Source organism: Sceloporus occidentalis, unplaced genomic scaffold (genome assembly GCF_023333645.1).
Source record: "Sceloporus occidentalis isolate IW3139 unplaced genomic scaffold, rSceOcc1.0.p SCAF_7, whole genome shotgun sequence".
Lineage (NCBI taxonomy): Eukaryota > Metazoa > Chordata > Lepidosauria > Squamata > Phrynosomatidae > Sceloporus > Sceloporus occidentalis.
This window is the reverse complement of record NW_028316987.1, coordinates 86,235,577-86,254,452: the sequence shown is the minus strand read 5'-3', so window position 1 is coordinate 86,254,452 and position 18,876 is coordinate 86,235,577. Positions and strand designations below refer to the sequence as shown.

Sequence of the window (18,876 nt, the reverse complement as noted above, 5' to 3'; positions counted from 1 at the left end):
AGCTTTATGTCAAAAAAGTCTATCTTGTTTAAACTGTATGCCCACTTTCTGTTTCTTGATGAAAGAGCAGTCTAGATCAACGAATTCCCATGAAGTGAAAAAAAGATGTGATCAACAGGATTGTGTTAAGACAGGCACATAACAGTGTGGTTATGATTTGTTTAATCTCACTTGACTCCCTGTGGGCTAAAACCAATTAGTGTGAAAGAGCCACTGACTCACATATGGCCATGTTTATTTGTGCTTTTTCATCTACTTAAATGGCAAGCTCTTGAGTTCTAAATGTTCTGTGTATTGATGACTCTATCCCATATTTCTCTTTAAAGATGGAAACGTTGATGGGGCAATGTAGATAAAATTGACTAATTGACCAGAATAATTGAACTGCTGAAGTTAGATAGTGGTTTACCTTTGCTGTACATGCACTTTCTGTTTTTAAAATGCTTTTACCCCTAGTTTAATAGATAGTATGTGTTGAGTGTAATTAAAAGTGTTTACTGTAAGTAACAAAGCCCTCAGATTGCAACCGCTTGCAATAATGGTATTTGCTGAAACTCTAAGCTCTCTTATGTTCCTCGTGCACAAAAGAGACATTTTTAAATAGTTCTAGTTTCAAAGAAAGTTAAGCTTAAAGGTGTAACACCTGTTGCTTTTGATAGCCAGCCACTGCTGCTACTATGCAAACAGATGATAAAGGATTGCCACTCTGAGAGTTACCTCTTCTTTAATATCAAAATCATACATACCACCTCTTCTATTTCTTTATTGTTTCTGGAGATACTGCTTAAGTTTGTGAATTGATATTTCATTATAAAAGCAGATACTGGATATCCTGTCCCTTTTTGTATTGGAAATTTTCACTTCCAACTACACCAGTTGGACTTTGGCTTCATGAAAATTTCTGACATGTACATTTTCTTCAGTCCACATTTCCCCAGTCAACATGAATATTAGGCCATGGTGACGATACTAGAGACTTAGACATAAATATGCCTTTATATATCCTTCCATACACCAAGTGAGACTTGGTGTATGGAAAAGAGTTCTTTTTTGTTAACTGCCATCAAGTCGACTTCAACTTACTGTGACCCCATGAATGGGAGACTTCCAAGTCATCCTTGTATCAACAGCCCTGCTCAGGTCTTGTAGACTCAGGGCTGTGGCTTCCTTGATTGAGTCTACTCATCTGTAATCTGGTCTTCCTCTTTCCCTACTGCGTTCTCCCTTACCAAGAATTATTGTCTTTGCCAGCAAGTCATGTCTTACTATATGGCCAAAGTATGAGAGTCTCAGTTTAGTCACCTTGGCTTCTAGGGAGAGTTCAGGCTTGAGACTCTCGATGACCCATTTATTTGTCTTTTTAGCAGTCCAGGGTATCCGCAGAACTCTTCTTCAGTACATCTCAAATGAGTTTATATCTTCCTATCAACTTTCACCATTGTCCAGCTTTCATAACCATACATAGAAATTGGGAATATTATGGCATGGACCATCCTAACTTTAGTACTCAATTATATATCTTCATAATTCAGATCTTGTGTAGTTCCATCATACCAACTCTTCCAAGTCCTAGTCTTCTTCTGATTTCTTGACTGCAGTCTCCAGTTTGATTAATGACCGAGCCAAGGTATGGAAAATCTAAACTATTTCAGTATCTTCATCATCTGCTTTAAAGTTATGTAAATCACCTGTGATCGTTATTTTTGTTTTTCTAATTAATGTTCAACTGTAAACCTCCCTTTGCACTTTATTCCTTTATTTTCTTCAGTAATTGTTCTAACTCTTTGCTATTTTCTGCTAGTAGTATGGTGGCATAGTGGTTTGAATGATTTAACTCTGGAGACGAGGGTTCAATTCCCAGCTGGGCCATGGAACCCACTGGGTGATCTTGGGCAAGTCACATGCTCTCAGCCTCAGGAGAACGCAATGCCAAACCTCCTCTGAACAAAACTTGCCAAGAAACCCTCATGAATAGGGTGTTAGGGTTGCCACAAGTCGACACACAACAATAACAAAATGGTTTTATCTACACATCTTAAATTGTTGATATTTCTTCCTCCACTTTGCATTCCTCTCTTCAGAGTCTACTCCTGCTTTATGTATGATATGTTCAGTGTACAAGTTAAACAGCTAGCATGCTGAAATGCAGCCTTGCCTGACTCCCTTGACAATTAGAAACCATTCAGTTTATCCATATTCTGTCCTGACTGTAGCCTTTTGTGCTGAGTACTATGCATCAGGACAATCAGATGTTGTGGCACACCCATTTGTTTAAGAACAATCCATAACTTTTCGTGATCTAAACTAGTGGTCCCCAAACTGTGTTCTTTAAGGGATTTAGAACTTCAGCTCACAGAATCCCAGACTATTGACCAACATGGTTGAGGCTTCTGGGAGCTGAAGTCCAAAATCTCTTAAAGGGCATCGTTTGGGGACAATTGATCTAAACAATTAAAGATTATAAAGCAGAGGCTGATTTTCTTCTTAGATTCTTTGTTGGACTCCATTATCCAACATAAGCTTACAATATGATCTTTAGTGTCCCTTCTTTTCCTGAAACCAACTTGATATTTTTCGTTCTATATATGGTAAAAGTCTTTGGTATAGAATTTTGAGCATCACTTTGCTTGCTTGGGAAATCAATGCAGTGATCCTGTGGTTACTGCAAGCCATGGTTTCCCCTTTCTTAGGAGCAGCATATTAAGTGGCACAAAGTACGTGGAGGTTAAAGTAAATAGGAAGGCCAAGTTCTGATTATAGAACTGGAACTCTACAGACTAATGTTTATAATTCTCCTTGATATTCAGTAACTCATTGAACTCACTTAATTCAGTCTGTGTGGCAGGGTGGCCAAAGTGTGGCCCAGCATATGTTGATGAACTGCAGTTTCCAGCATTCTTCTCCATGGGCTTATTCAAGCAAGTGCTAATGAGAGTTCAGTAACATTGGTGGGGCTGCACCTTGCACCACTACCCCATTGTATGAGGTGGTGCCCCATCATTCAGAGATGAATAGAAAAAAATATTGTATTGTACATTAACACCTTCTTTTATTTTCATTTTAAAAGTGGGTTTGGATCCAGCACCTCTTTCTGTGTCAGAGGAGCGACAACTTGCCATATTGACTGAGTTACCTTTTGTGGTTCCCTTTGAAGAGCGAGTAAAGGTACTTCATCTTTATAACTCTTGTATTTTGACAGTAAATATGAAGCCCTCCATTTACTAAAGACATGCTTGTACTGCATACTTTGCGAACCACAGTGTGCCTTTATGCCCGGATGAATAGTCTGTCTGATTTTTATCATTGGCCTTAACATTCAAAAATCATTCAGGATAGTAGTGGTATTATAGTTTTTTGTGGGTTTTTCAGGCTATGTGGCTATGTACTATAAGAGTTTCTTCCTGACGTTTCGCCAGCATCTGTGGCTGGCATCTTCAGAGAATGAAGATGCCAGCCACAGATGCTGGAACGTCAGGAAGAAACTCTTCTAGAACATGGCCACACAGCCTGAAAAACCCACAAAAAACTATGGATGTCGGCCATGAAAGCCTTCGACTTCACAGTAGTGGTATTGTTCAGATACCATTCAAATCCATTCTGCTTGTTTCAAGGTTGCTGGGGCATGTATATCTGAAATGTCCTGGATTTATTTTCTTTTCTTTTTTATATTCCTGAATATACACCACTTCCTCTATCTGTGGCTGTACTGGAGCTTTCAGTTTTGGAGGTGTTTTTCTGAGCAAAATTTCCTTAATTTGTATTGGCAGGTGTTCCCAATGTTTCCTTGAATTTCCAGTATGGCTTGTTTGGTGGCACAGGGGACTAATACTGGCACAGGACTCTAATCTATTGTAGGAAGAAATCTTTTCCTTTCAACACCATATCTTACTGTTTTATGTTAATGGCTTACAGGACAGGCAGCTTCCACTTTGATCTGTCTCATCATAAGCGTACATTAAATTTAGATTATCTGTTGTGTCTGAATTCTTGAATCTAATAGTGTGGTTTGGTTTTGGTAGAATTTATTGAAAATCCAGATTTAAAAGGAAACGTCAGTGAGGGTTTTTCCCCCCAGTTAGCATGCAGACAAAGAAAGTTTGATACATTTGAACTCGTGTCCACCTATTGAGTCTGAAGTTAAAGGGAAAAGTTGAACTTAACACAAAGTATATCCTTCCCCTTCCTCCCTCCTAAAGATGTGCATGTGCAGTCCTGCCATTTTCCTAGTCAAGGATACTTGATACCCTTAGGGATGCTTTGAATTTTTCTGAGCTCAACGTTTTGAAGGGGGAAATACCCTTTCCTTTTCTTTTCTGCAGTGAATAGAATGTAGATTGAACGAGTTCAGTGTCATTTTCCACACGTTAGACCCACTATATGGTAAATCAGCTGCCATTCCTGTGTTTACTCTCCAGATGAAGGTGGTTAGATAATATCTACCTGTGTTGTCAGCTGTATGTCTCGCCTGCATTTCACAATTTCTAAATCTAATGTTATGCTGCCTGTTGGAACAAACCTTTCATTCCCAAGTCTTCCTGAGCTGGTTTTGAAGGTGTATAAGGCGCTGCTGTGGGAAGGGCATACTTCCAGTTACACTCAATTCATCATCATTGGATCCTGCCCAAACTAATTTGTTCTGTTGGTTGCAAGGGACAAGTTGTATTTGAAAAGCACAAGTCAAAAGGTCTGTTAGGCTTCCAGAATGATCAATGCATTTTTATTCAGTCCTCAACCTATAATTTGTTTGTAAGTTTGAAAATCCACTAGCACTGTGGTATATACCACAGAGTATCTGCTTTCTCCATTTTTTATCTTAAAGCATCAACAAAAGCAAATGTCTAAGCTTTTTTTTTTTGTTCGCCTTGCAGCTTCCAAACTGAAGTCCTAGAGTTGTGCTCATGTTAATGTATGCTAGTATTACCAAAGGAATGGGGGGTAGGGGGGAACTTTTGTGGGTAAATTACTATTTTGGAAAAGGACAATGATAAATACAGTATAGGGAAGATATTTTGTTTAGTATTCATATGGGACAGAATTATAACATACGACATCTACTCCTATTAAGCGTCTGATTGTTAATACTGGTGATACTAGTTTTTAAAATATTTTGTGTCTAATTCCAGAATTCTGTCATTGTGTAACACAAATTTGAATGCAAATTGAAATGCTGTGATATTCTTGCATGTTTGAAATCCATACTTAAATGAATTACTTTTCTTTCCTCACCTCATTTCATTACTCACTTCATACAAGATCTTTCAAAGACTGATCTACGCTGACAAACAGGAGGTTCAAGGAGAAGGTCCATTTCTGGATGGAATCAACGTCACAATCAGAAGAAATTATATTTATGAAGATGCATATGACAAACTTTCCCCTGAAAATGGTACAGTGTTTATAAAATAATGCTAATATAAGTTCACTGTAATAAAATGCTTGTCTTGGGAATGATAATAAACTCTGTACATTCCTGATGTAGGTAGACTATAGGCCAATTTGGTTAGTACATCATATGTAAATAATTTGTATCTTATAAAGAGCTTCACAGTGTTTGCCCTAAATCAGAACTCCATTCATATTAATTTTTGTTATTCTTTAACAGAGACCCTGTTCTGTGCAAGGATTTGTTTTTGTTTTATTATTAAGCATTAAACTGTTGCATGTTAATTTCTCATTTAAGCCGGAGTAGGGGTGCATGCAGGTCACCTAGCAGAGATACAAGTAACCTGGTATCTTTCAGATTTTTTAAAATTACTGCTCCCACAGTAATTACTGCTCCCTTTGTAGTGTGACCAATAAATCCCTTTCTTTGTGACCATGCTCATATGGAAATTGTATTCAAAAACATCTGATGAACACAAGACCTAGAGCAAGCAGCCTGACTTACAGCAACCCGCCATTTTAGAAAAGCCTGTGCTGCATTGCTTCAAACTTATATTCTAAAATTGCTCTTAAATAGTTTCTATTTATAGACTTTTCTACATGGTGAGTTGTTAAATTCAAGAGAGTTCACAATGTCACTTAAAAGGACTACTTTTGGGGAGGGATTATGTACAAATAAGAGCCATCAATAGGTAGTTGTAGGAATGCCTAGTTTATTGTGTGACTTTCTTCACAAAATACTTTTAAATGTATGCATGAAAGAAGGGTGTGTGTTTGCTAATTCTTATGAGACTTATTTTTCTTTTCACCAGAACCTGATTTGAAAAAACGAATTCGTGTTCATTTGCTCAATGCCCATGGTCTAGATGAAGCTGGCATTGATGGTGGTGGAATATTCCGGGAATTTCTGAATGAACTACTTAAATCAGGATTTAACCCTAATCAGGGTTTTTTTAAAACCACTAATGAAGGATTGCTTTACCCTAATCCTGCTGCACAGATGCTTGTGGGAGATTCTTATGCAAGGCACTACTATTTTCTTGGTCGAATGCTTGGAAAGGTAAAATAAAGTACATACGTATATATATAAAGATGGAATATTGCAAAACACATGGAAATCAAGTGGGGATTTTATGTGATGTTCAGAAACAGTTTTCTACATGTTTTCTTCCACTTTTTTTAGATGAACATCTTCATTTTGATGGGTTGTTAGTCCAGACAATATTTCTAGTGTAGGCATGCTTAGCACTCTGAGTTGTGGGAATTATTTAAAGTGCCATGTCTAAGTGGAAGAAATATACACAAGAGTCCAGGACAGCATTGGAAATGCTTAGCTCAGTACATTTCAACATATATGTATAAACGGATTTCACTAAAATAAAGTTAGTCTAACCAGTTCATAAACAAAGGAGTTGGAAGAATTGCCAGTGCAAATCTTCAGATAACTTTCTGTATTAGGCAAATTGTATTATTACTTGAATAATAGGTTGGTATCATAGTGATTTTGTTTTAATTTATAGAATTTTAGTCCTGGTCATGATGACACATTCTCTGAAATAATAATAAAAAAGCTTTTTTATAAATAAATACATAATTTGGGGACAATATTTGTTCCTTTGCATGGAGTAGGAGCAGGGGTGTTAAAACAGCACAGAGTCCTGGTGGGACCACCAAAGAGAATGCTCTGTCAACAAACACAAGTTTTCTGTTTCCCACTTAAGACAGAATACTTCCACACAGTTCTGCTAACTGGTAAAGGTGCATTATCGCTTGGCCATTCCATTCCATTCTCTAACTGTGTGCTTTACATGTATATCTAAAAATGTGAACTCCATAGGTATGTGCCTTTGCAAATGTGTCTTAAACTCTATTCAGTTCTTATTCACAAGTGTCCTATGTAGGAAAGGAGAGAGTAAGAATGAGGTCCATGACTCTGTGGCCTCCAATGTGTCAAACATTGTCAGCTCATTACATGTCCAGTGTTTAGATGGAGAGATTAGACAACTAGGAACATGGGGTCAGCAATTTCAGACCCACTGTCCCCCTTTCCATGATATGTGAGTAAAGAGACCTGAATAGGGCTGTAGAGATGCACTTTTCAGAGAGCCTTCAGAGTTTTGGAAACCTGTTTTGAGGTGCCTCTGTATGGTTCCTGAAATAGCCCTTACCAGACTATCTGTCCCAGTAAAGATCCTGTAAAGTGGAGCTTATGTAGCAAATACTAAAAGAGAGGCCAAATTTGAAGATGCTGTAAGTACTATAAAAAAACAAAAAGACTCTTGTGGCAATCTGTAGAAAATAAACAACAAATATATTTTCAGAATCTGTAAGAAAATGATTATTGGAACAGAGAATCATAGAATCATAGAGTTGGAAGAGACCGCAAGGGCCATCCAGTTCAACCCCCTGCCATGCAGGAACTCTCAATCAAAGCATCCCCATCAGATGACCATCCAGCCTGTTTAAAGACCACCAGGGAAGGAGACTCCACTGCACTCTAAAGGAGTTTGTTCCACTTTACTGTCAAGAAGTTCCTCCTAATGTTGAGGTGGAATCTTTTTTCCTGTAGCTTGCATCCATTGTTCCGGATCCTGTTTTCTGGAGCAACAGAAAACAAGTTTGCTCCCTCCTCAATATATCATCCCTTCAAATATTTGAACAGGACTACCATAATCACCTCTTAACCTTCTCTTCTCCAGGCTAAACATCCCCAGCTCCCTAAGTCGTTCCTCATAGGGCATGGTTTCCAGATCCTTCACCATTTTAGTCGCCCTCCTTTGGACACACTCCAGTTCTCAACATCCTTTTTGAGTTGTGGTGCCCAGAACTGGACACAGTATTCCAGGTGGGGCCTGACCAAAGCAGAATAGAGTGGCACTATTACTTCCCTTGATCTAGAAACTATACTTCTATTGATGCAGCCTAAAATTGCATTGGCCTTTTTAGCTGCCTCATCACACTGTTGACTCATGTTCTACTTGTGGTCTACTTGAACTTGAGTCAACAGTGTGATGAGGCAGCTAAAAAGGCCAATGGCTGGTAAAATATTAAGACCCATGACTGGTAAAATAGTAAGAGATTTCATGTGGCAAATGATCAGAAATGTTATAAAATAGAAAGGTAAACCTAAAATGTATTAAAACAATTTATACATACATGCATGTAAAGTCTTGCATAACAATGTGTGAGAGAAGTGTGCTTCAGAAGGCCAAACGTAGCAGCAAAAAAGAAAAAGAAAAGCTAGTTTCTGTTCTTGTAGAAAATACATTTCGCCAGCAGTTGAAATGCATAAGTCATTACATTTTGCCAAGACCTTGACTACTTAAAAATGAAAGAAGGAGTGAAAGCTTGGTTTCTGGTTGAGAAAAAGTGAATAAAATCACTATACATTTTGAAATAAGAAGGAACTCAGTTGCCTACCATTTTGAAAGCAGCAAAATATAGTGTATTTTCTCTGTTTACATAAGGCACAAAATGACTGTGTTATTTAATAATTAGCTGTAGCCAGGTGCAGAAACACCCTTTAACTGACATGTTTGGAAAGTTGATGAGTTCAACAGCAAGATAAGGCACGGTTTTTCTTTTCAATGCTTGCCTTAGTATTCAGCCCTTGCCAGAATTGTGGTTTTAGCTGGAGACCTCATTGAATGCTTATTCATCCATTTATAAAAATGCTTCCATTTTATCCCTTTGCAAATAATTCCTAAAATGCAGCAGTATGTTAATAAAAAGCCTTTGTGTAAATAAATTGCATATGTTGCAAAGGAAGCAGTCTAACATCAAGAGCAATTTCTTATTTGTATAAACGAAGAGTCAACGAGGGTTGCTGCTGAGAACTCCGCTTATATGTTGCAGTGTTATCAGAAAACAAATACATTAAAATCAAATAATTTATGTGTTCAGATAGCCATTCACTGGAGATGGTCCAGTATATTTTGTTTGGTGTTGAATGTTTCTTAAGCAGAAGAAATTTTTTGAAGAAATTCCATTTAATCATAGAATCATAGAATCGTAGAGTTGGAAGAGACCACTAGGGCCATCCAGTCCAACCCCCTGCCATGCAGGAAATCCAAATCAAAGCATCCCTGACAGATGGCCATCCAGCCTCTGTTTAAAGATCTCCAAGGAAGGAGACTCTATCACCTTCCGAGGAAGTGCATTCCACTGTCGAACAGCCCTTACTGTCAGGAAGTTCCTCCTAATGTTCAGGTGGAATCTCTTTTCCTGTAGCTTGCATCCATTGTTCCGGGTCCTGTTCTCTGGAGCAGCAGAAAACAAGCTTGCTCCCTCCTCAATATGACATCCTTTCAAATATTTAAACAGGGCTATCATATCACCTCTTAACCTTCTTTTCTCCAGGCTAAAAATCCCCAGCTCCCTAAGTCGTTCCTCATAGGGCATGGTTTCCAGACCCTTCACCATTTTTGTCGCCCTCCTTTGGACACACTCCAGTTTCTCTATGTTCTTTCTGAATTGTGGCGCCCAGAACTGGACACAATATTCTAGGTGGGGCCTGACCAGAGCAGAATACAGTGGCACTATTACTTCTCTTGATCTAGACACTATACTTCTATTGATGCAGCCTAAAATAGCATTGGCCTTTTTAGCTGCCGCATCACACTGTTCACTCATGTTCAACTTGTGGTCTACTTGGACTCCTAGATCCCTTTCACACATAGTTTCATTCAGCCAGGTGTCACCCATCCTATATCTGTGCATTTTATTTTTCCGCCCTAAGTGCATAAAATGCAATTATTGGCAATTAATCATTGCCAATAATTAAAAAGACAAATTCCTTAAAAGTCATAGTGCTCACCATTTTTTAAAAAAGTGTTCTTAAGTTCCTGATAATGGCTGTGATCATGATTCAGTGTTATTTCTACTTAGAACAGACCTATCAAATGGATGCAGCTTGTTAGTCACAGCTAACTTTATTCCATTAATTTCAGCAGGTCTATTCTAAGTACGACAAATGTTGGATTTAGTCCCATCTTCCCATTCCCTAATATGGCTCTGAATAGCTGAGATGTCTTAACTGTTAGGATTGCCACTTAGATTGCTACAATGACAGAACAGTCCTGTTGAGCCCAGTGGGACTTAACCCCAGGTGAACATGTATAGGACTTTATCCTTTATGGAATCATTGATTAGAGTAATTGACTTAAGACATTTACAATGACTAAAAGGGTTCTTGACTGACTGAGGAGCAGATATATTTCCAATATAATTGTTTTAATACAACTTGTTCTGATACCTGCTGCTACCATGTGCCATCTTAAAGGAGGCATTATACCTTCTCTCTCACACAGGAATGCCACTTTTGAGATGCTACCATCTCAACTATAATACAACTATAATAAAAATAATCTTCCTAATAAAATTATTTTAATTTTTTTGCAAAGTAAACTCAAGCTGCAGCTGCACAGCAGAGATAATCTGGTTTGACACTGCTTTAACTGCCATGGCTCAGTGCTATGGAATTCTGGGAATTGTAGTTTTGGAAGACATTTAGCCTTCTCTGTGAGTGCTCTGGTGACGCAACAAACTACAGTTCCCAGAATTCCATAGCACTGAGCCAGGGCAGTTAAAGTGGTGTCAGACCAGATTATCTCTGAGGTGTAGATGCATCCTCTGTACATTGACTAAAATCTATATGACTAATCCATTAAGGGTTTTTTTGGGTGGAGATTGTACTTTCTTTAACACAGATAAGTAAGATCCGGTTCTGAAATCGAAGAATTCACTATTATTCAATAGATTTTAATAACCCCCTTGTCTGATAGTATTTTTTCAGTGGTTACCCCAACTAGTAGCCTTCTGAATACTAGTTTCTTTCATATAACCAATTATCTTTTCATTACAAATGACTGAACTGAGTACTAGCATTTGTAAATATGTTTCTGGCACTAAAAGACTACTAAAAGTGTAGTATTTTAACACTAAATCTTTGAGAGGGAAAAGATTCTATTGATTGTGATATTTATTGGGTCATAATGTATTTAAATTTTCTTTAATGCATATGTTAGTGATTGTTTACTGTGATAAAGTGCAGAAAGGTCTCTGCAAGCTATTCTGCATGGAAAGAATTACCTCATGTCAGTGGTCACTTCTCAATTAAAAGTTCCATTAGCAGATGATTCCAGCTTCTGGTTTGTGTACTGATTGCATTTTATAGCTCCTAAATCAGGCTTCCTAGACAGGGAATAAATAAACAGTTAAAGTATGTGGTAATGGCATCCTGATCTTTTTTTTGCCTTTGGAAACACCTAGGTCCATTTAAGTCAATTAAGTTCAGAGTATTTACTGAAATAAATTGTTGTGTTTGAACTCTTACTGAAAATGAGTACTTTGCTGATTTGAAGATATTGATTTGTCTTGATACATGTCCTCTATGGTTAGATTAATAATAGTTACCTTGGCACAGGTTTTTTAAAAAAATGATTCATTTAATGAAGTTATACTTCATGCTGATAATCTTCTACTAAGATTTCATGTTCATTTCTGCCTGAGCTTGAAATAGGAAACAGAGATGCTCATGCTCTCTGTGAACACTAGGGTTATCTGAAGTACATAAAATATGCACTTATTGGGACAGTTGTATACACAAGAACAGATTTTTGACTGACGAATCTTATTGGAAATTAAGATATAAATTGATTGACAATCTGGAGTTCTACATCTCTAAGTACAGTTGTCCCTCCGTTTTTGCGTTGGATCTGTTCTGGACCCCCTACACCAGGGGTAGGCAACCTTTTTGAGCCGGGGGCCGGGTTGCTGTCCCTCAGACAACTGGGGGGCCGAAGCCAAAAAATAAATAATTAAATATATATATATATATTTAAAAAATAAATAAATAAATAAACCGGGATAAATGTAGGACAAAATTTTCAAATGGAGGGCACTTTTTAAATAAAAAATGGAGGACACGTGAAAAAATTTGCTGATTTTTTAAAAAATGTTAAGATAAATGCATGTTTCTGAGGCTTCTATAGACAATTGCCCCACCATGCCCCTCGCGTGAGACGCCAAAGGCCCCGGTGGCAATCGGCGGCAGGACCGGGCTGGGGCCTGTCCCGAGGCCTCGCCGGGCCGCAGGTTGCCTACCCCTGCCCTACACAAACGAAAGTACATGGATATTCAAGCCTCATAGGCTTGAATGGGGCGCACCCCATGGCCCGAGTGTACGCCAGGTGTGCGCACTATTGGAAATAGCGGGGGTCGCCCCTGTGCGGATATTTGAGGGCATGGATCCCAGATCTGCGAGTTAGGAGGGACGACTGTATAAGGTATCTGGGAGCTTTTCCAAGCTGGTGCTTTCCATATGTATTGGATAACAACACTCACCATCCTCAGCTGGGATATTTGTCATTGTAGTTCAGTGTGTCTGGAGGACAGAAGAAAGCTTGAAATGCGATTGGGAGATAGCAACAAAAAAGTATAGGGGTTGCACATAACTGACATAACCATCCTGTTTTAATATTGTTCTATTGAGATTGGGGAACCAAAGAGTCCCTAGTTATTTCCCAACCCTTATCTTGAATTTTGCTTCCTTATTTGTAAGCATGGAATCATGTGATATTCCCATGTTTGTTTGTTTGTTTTAGCATTCTGGTCACACCAAATAATCTCTTGACATATCATGTGTTTTAATTCTGAACATTGTAGATATTGATCACTAGTGCCTCAAACATTGTGTGAGGAGGTGGGAGAGCACCTTCTCAGCCCTGGCATCCAAATTGTAGAATGCCCTCCCTTTAGAAGCCCAACTCTTGCTAATGCTGTCTTCATTTCAGTGTTAAGTAAAAACATGGCTGCTTAAGCCTTGGGAATACAACTGATATATTCCAATCTGTCCAATCACACTGTTTTAAAAAGTTTTAATTTTTAAAAAATTGTTTTAATTTATTAAATTGATGGTTGTTGTTTCTGTGTGCCTTAAAGTCATTTCATAAGGTGATTCCAACATTGGGTTTTCCTTGACAAGATTTATTCAGAGGGAGTTTACCTTTTCTTTCTTCTGAGGGTGAGAGAGTATGACTTGCTCAAGATCACCCAGTGGTTTTCCATGGCCAAGCAGGGATTTGAACCCTGGTCAAAATACTATACCATGCTGGCTCTCATATTACATTGGTTATTATGCATTTTATTGTTACAATTTATAATTGTTTTAATCAATCAATTTTGCATGTACACTGCCTGGGATATAAGGCATAGTATAAATATTTTAATAAATAAAATAAATAGGCCTAAATCCAGGTGTTGGTTCCAGGTATAATAGACCCACTGAATCAATGGGAACATCATAGGTCAACAGTTTATTTAAATTCAGTCCAACTAGGATAGATCTTCTGAATCAATGGGAACTTGATAGGACAACACTTTATTTATTGTATGTTCAGTTGGTATAGTGGTTCTGCTGTGGTTGGGATTAACAATTGGATTATGCCATAAAGTCTTTAGTGACGTGTGGAATACTGCCAGGTTCTAGTAGGACTGACCTGTGGATGAGACTGCCTCATCAGGCAGCAGATACATTGGGACATAGCAAACATGGGGCTGGCATACTGTTCAGTATTTTCAAGATTGTAAGAGGGACTTAGGATATTGTAACTTTTGGGATTCATGTGGTTAATGACTGTGCCCAAAAAACCTATCTCTTAAACCACACAATACCCCATCTAGTGGGTTTCTGAGGCACTGCATATCAAAGTATCGGGTAATGACATCTGCAGTGCTCTCTGGGTTGGGGCTCATTGAGACAAGCAGTTACAGCAGCACCTCAAGGAGTCTCCCCAGCTGCCTGTTCTTTATGTGCTCCACAACCAGGAGAGCGCTGTTGATGTCATTTCCAAGTGCCCTGGCCTTCAGCATCTTGGAAACTATATTGGATGCTGCTAGGCTGAACAGATAGGGTTTTTGGCGGGTGGGCGATGTTTGGCATTGCCAAATACAACTATGACAACTGATTATTAACTATCATCATACTTACATTAGGCAGTGCAGGATCTTGGCCATATATGTTTTGCTGTACACCTACCTGACCCCATGCCACCATTAGTTGTGGTGAAAAGTGCTGTCTTATCACTAGTATCACAACTCTGTGCAGCTGCTAGTCTGGTCAGGTTTTATATGTGGAATATTGGGATGTATTGTCATGTCTTTTGCCGCAGGCAGCAAAATATTTTGGATTGTCTCACGGTTCTTGGCATCCCTTGCCAAAGGAGTTAGGAAGATTGGTGTTTAGTCCTGCTGTTGTATAGACAATATAGACTTTAGCATAAACCTGTCTTGAGGGGGCTATAATCAGATCCCTTTGATTTTTTGTATAATTTACTGTATTTCTAAGTAGAGTTGTGCAGGAATCCCCCAGTATAGTTACTTGGCTCTGATTTAGACCTGATCAATCTCGATGCCCTCTCTGTGTCATGATTTCTAATCTTCCCATTTACATGTATTAAGAAACCAACATGTCTATGCAGTTGGCCTTCCATATCCAGAGATTCAACCATCCACAAAACACACACACACACACAACCCAGAAAGCAAACCTTGATTTTACTATTTTATATAAGGGGCATTTTACTATGCCATTGTATATAATGGGACTTGAGCATCCACAGATTTTGGTATCCACAGGGGATGGGGTGTCTAGGAACCAAACCTCAGCGAATACCAAGGGTCAACTGTATGGTGGATACTAAAGAGAGGATTAAACCTGCCAAATTGCACATAAGTAAATATAAGGGGGTTTTATACTGGAGTTTGCTCCTACGCCCCTCCCCCCCCCAAAAAAAAACAAACCAAAATGAGTTTTAAAAACCATGTGTACTTACTTGAGTGCTGTCCTGTCATTGTCCCCCTAGCAGTGAGAGTAGCTTCCTAGAGCAGGCATGGACAAGTATAGTAGGCCCCATGCCAATTTGCTACCACTAACCCAGAAGGTTTGGAAATTAAAAGAAAAGGAATCAGACAGACCAAGTTCAGATGACAATCAGCAAGAACCCTATCCTGCACCAAATCTGTTCCAGCATTCTGCCACTAAAAGCTAAATCTAGAAAATAAATAACAGCTGCAGGAGTCAATTGACTGTATGACAGTGACCTCACACAATGTCTCTCCATGAGCACTGTGACTGGAAAGTGCTGCTGTGTTCGTTGTCCAAACTGTATGCTAGCATTGTCAATGAGGAAAGACTAGCCCCCTCTGCATTGCACTACCTTGCATTTTGCTTTATGTGGTCATGGAATACATGAGACATACACTCTAGTTTTTCTGTGCTCATATTTTATGTTTAAATCTCTGGATCAGACCAAACAGATTAAGATATTGCTATTATGCTGCAGAACTCGATTGGGCCAATATAATAATAATAATAATAATAATAATAATAATAGGATTTATTTATATACCACCCAATCACTGGGAATCCGAGCGGTTTACATGATCCAATGTGGATCTGGCATGAATCAATTTTAAAAAGCTGTGTTTGGTTTAAGATTTCACTGAATCAGTTCCAAAGTCCCGTATGTGTACATATGTCTTCAAGATACCTGTTGACTTATGGCAACCCTATAAATTTCATGAGGTTTTCTTAGGCATAGATAGTTTTGCTAGTTCCTTCCTCTGAAATATAGCCTACAGCACCTGGTATTTGTTGGCGGTCTCCCATCCAAGTACAAATCAGAGCTGTTTAACTCTCAAGATCAGGCATTGCTTTTAGGGTATTTAGGATACTATCCTACCTCTAAATATATTTATGGTTGTAATATTCAAGTAGGGTTCCTGAGACTCCCATTTTCTACAGAACACCCTTTATTTGTGGCCCTGACATCTCAAACACCATATTTAAGAGAAGGACTAGCTGCAGTCCCACCAGACTGTAACCCCTGGGTGCATGTTATGTGGAAGCAATCAGGCCTTACATACTACATGGTATCTGTCTGCTGGGAATGTGTCTTAGCATCCCCTCTGTCCAGCCAGCTAATGTTGCACAGCAAGCAAAGAGAATAGATGGCCATTGCAAAACTTGTATGAGTTTGTATGAAGTCTTGCAGGCTTGAGGTGGCCTGGTATAGGCCCTCCTCTTCAGAGAAACTGGCAACCTTATGTGAACAGAGATGCTACATGACCCAGTTTCTCTTCAGGAACTCCAGCTTTTGCTGGAAAGAGATTCATCAATAAAATGGGTTAATTACAGTGGGCCCTTGGTATTCCCTGGGGCTTGGTTCCAGGGACCCCAGTGGATACCAGAATCCATGGATGCTCAAGTCCCATTAGATACAGCACATTGGCATAGTAAATTGGTGCCCCTCATATAAAATGGCAAAGTCTACGTTTGCTTTTTGAAATTTATATATATTTTTAAAATGTTTTCAAGCCATGGGTGCCTCAGTCGGTGGATCTGTGGGTACAGACAGTCTGCTGTATTTATCCCCATGATGTGTTGTTTGTTCCAGGTAATAATTGTACACTTAGATTCCTTTTTCTCATGTGTTTTTTAAAATTCTCAACCTGAAAATAGAAAGGATCAAAGAGAGCTTGACTTGGCCAGGCAAATTCCAGAAGAATGGGCATGTGTGTGACATGGGAGCTTATTGCATTTTGCCACCTGAAAAGAATGGAACTCAACTGTGATTAAGTTAACATAGACATATTGTGCATTTGAGAGATGTTAATTGCAAAACTTAGCTTTTACTGTAATTGGAATATTAACTATTTGTCTTAACCTTGTTTATGAATGTTTCTTTTGCCTTTTTATTTGGAAGAGCTTGGCTTCAGAGAAGCCATGTTTAATTAAAATGATAATCAAGATTCCACAATCAAGGTGGCCTAGAAATGCTTTATATAGTTTTTAGATTAAGTTATAAATGTTCCTGTGGAGCTACCTGAAGATTGATAGAGATGCATTTGAAAAGCATTATTTTTTTATTGATTCTTAATGTAGTAAATTACTAAAGTTATTTGGCAGCAAACAGAAATGGCCTGTGATGTTGTTCACATTTATTCTCATGATAGCACCACAATTTGCATTAATTGCATTGCTAGTGCACTCACTTATATTAAAAGGCTTCTACTATAATTAATCCTTTTTATATCAAATCATTTTGGCACAATTTCCAGCAATAAACACTCATAAAAGACAGACACTTGAAAAATAACATGCAGGTTCCTTCAATACACCTATTGCTATTTTCCCTTGACATGGAGTTATTGATAGGCTTCTAGGAGCCAGTGTTACATATGGCTAAGAATTAAGATCCATGTGAAAAATGGTAAGTGGATTATTTTGCATAAAAAATAGCCAGTTCTTGATTCTGTGTAATTAACCTGTGTTTAGAAAATACCTTGATTTATGCCTACATTTGTATTTCAGTTGCATACATTATGGAAATTTAGTTTATAATCCATTTAGCTGATGTGATCATAGTGTTTAGGGCCATCACTTATTAGTGCTGGTATATTAAATACTTTAAAGGCAAAAACTTGACTTGTGTTTTAAAAAAGAGAGAGGAAAGAATAAACACACGCAGAAGTGTTCAGTGAATCATAATCAGTGAATAAAATTCCATTTTAATTTCAAATAGTTTTGTGACAGTTAACAGTTGTGTGTGTGTGTATGTGTGTTTTTATATTACTAGTGCAGAACAGCAGACAGCAAATTACTGATTTGAATTTAAAGTTTAATTTTTAAATTCTGCTCTACAAATGCAGCTTCTGTATTTCTTCTGTACTTTTACTAAATCATTATTAAACATATTATTCAGTTGTGCTTTTCACTCATTTGTACATTCTTGTTAGGTCAAAACTGTCACATGGCATCTGTTTTACATGTATCTTTGACTAGACATCACTGAATAATTGGTGCTATACCAGGTTCTGTAACTGACTTTCTTGTAGACCCTTCTTTGAAAATAATAGGAACTGGCTTTTCTGCCCTCATATATATTAGTGGTAATGTCCAGTGCAGAGCTATGATGGATTATGAGGCAAGTCTGCTTGGTGGTAGTTTCTAGAGACCCACTTCTAGAAGTAATCTCTGGCCCAGTGCATTGACATTAGCTACTTTGCCTCTTTGTTTAAAATAAGCCAATTTTCTGCTTCCTAGCTCTGAGTTCCAGTCCTGGGGAAAAAGCGGGATACAAATAATAATAATAATAATAATAATACATTGTAAAATTACAAAAGGATGAAAGCAGCATTCCACAGTGTCTCTGTCCATTTCTATTTAGAGACAGATAACCTTTGGGTTTCTAAGATGTTGGACTCCAGCTCCCATCACCACCAGCCATGATGGCTTTTGGCCAGGAATGAGGAAATTAGTCTCTAAGAACACCTGCTAAGGCACAGGTTTTATCCCTTTTACATAGAATTACGTAAAAGTAGTTCTTAGCTGTTTTAAAAAATCATGTTTGTTCCTCACTTGGGGATTGTCCAACTCAAATCAAAACGTTGGTTATGGTTCATATGAAAGACGGTCTGCTTCTTTTAAATGAA

At 38.2% G+C, this 18,876-nt stretch overlaps 1 protein-coding gene across 6 annotated transcripts in view; it reads left to right on the top strand.

The window, feature by feature from the left end:
• UBE3C (ubiquitin protein ligase E3C) overlaps positions 1 to 18,876 on the top strand; it is a 73,176-nt gene that overhangs the window by 36,531 nt on the left and 17,769 nt on the right. For all 6 annotated transcript variants that reach the window (XR_016281970.1, XR_016281972.1, XM_089533561.1 and 3 more), the window contains 3 exons: positions 3,068 to 3,165; positions 5,254 to 5,386; positions 6,195 to 6,442. Coding sequence is in view for 4 of the 6 variants with exons in the window: in XM_089533561.1 (XP_089389687.1) it covers positions 3,068 to 3,165; positions 5,254 to 5,386; positions 6,195 to 6,442 (479 nt within the window). In the remaining 2 variants the exon portion in view is untranslated. The remainder of the gene's footprint in view (positions 1 to 3,067; positions 3,166 to 5,253; positions 5,387 to 6,194; positions 6,443 to 18,876) is intronic.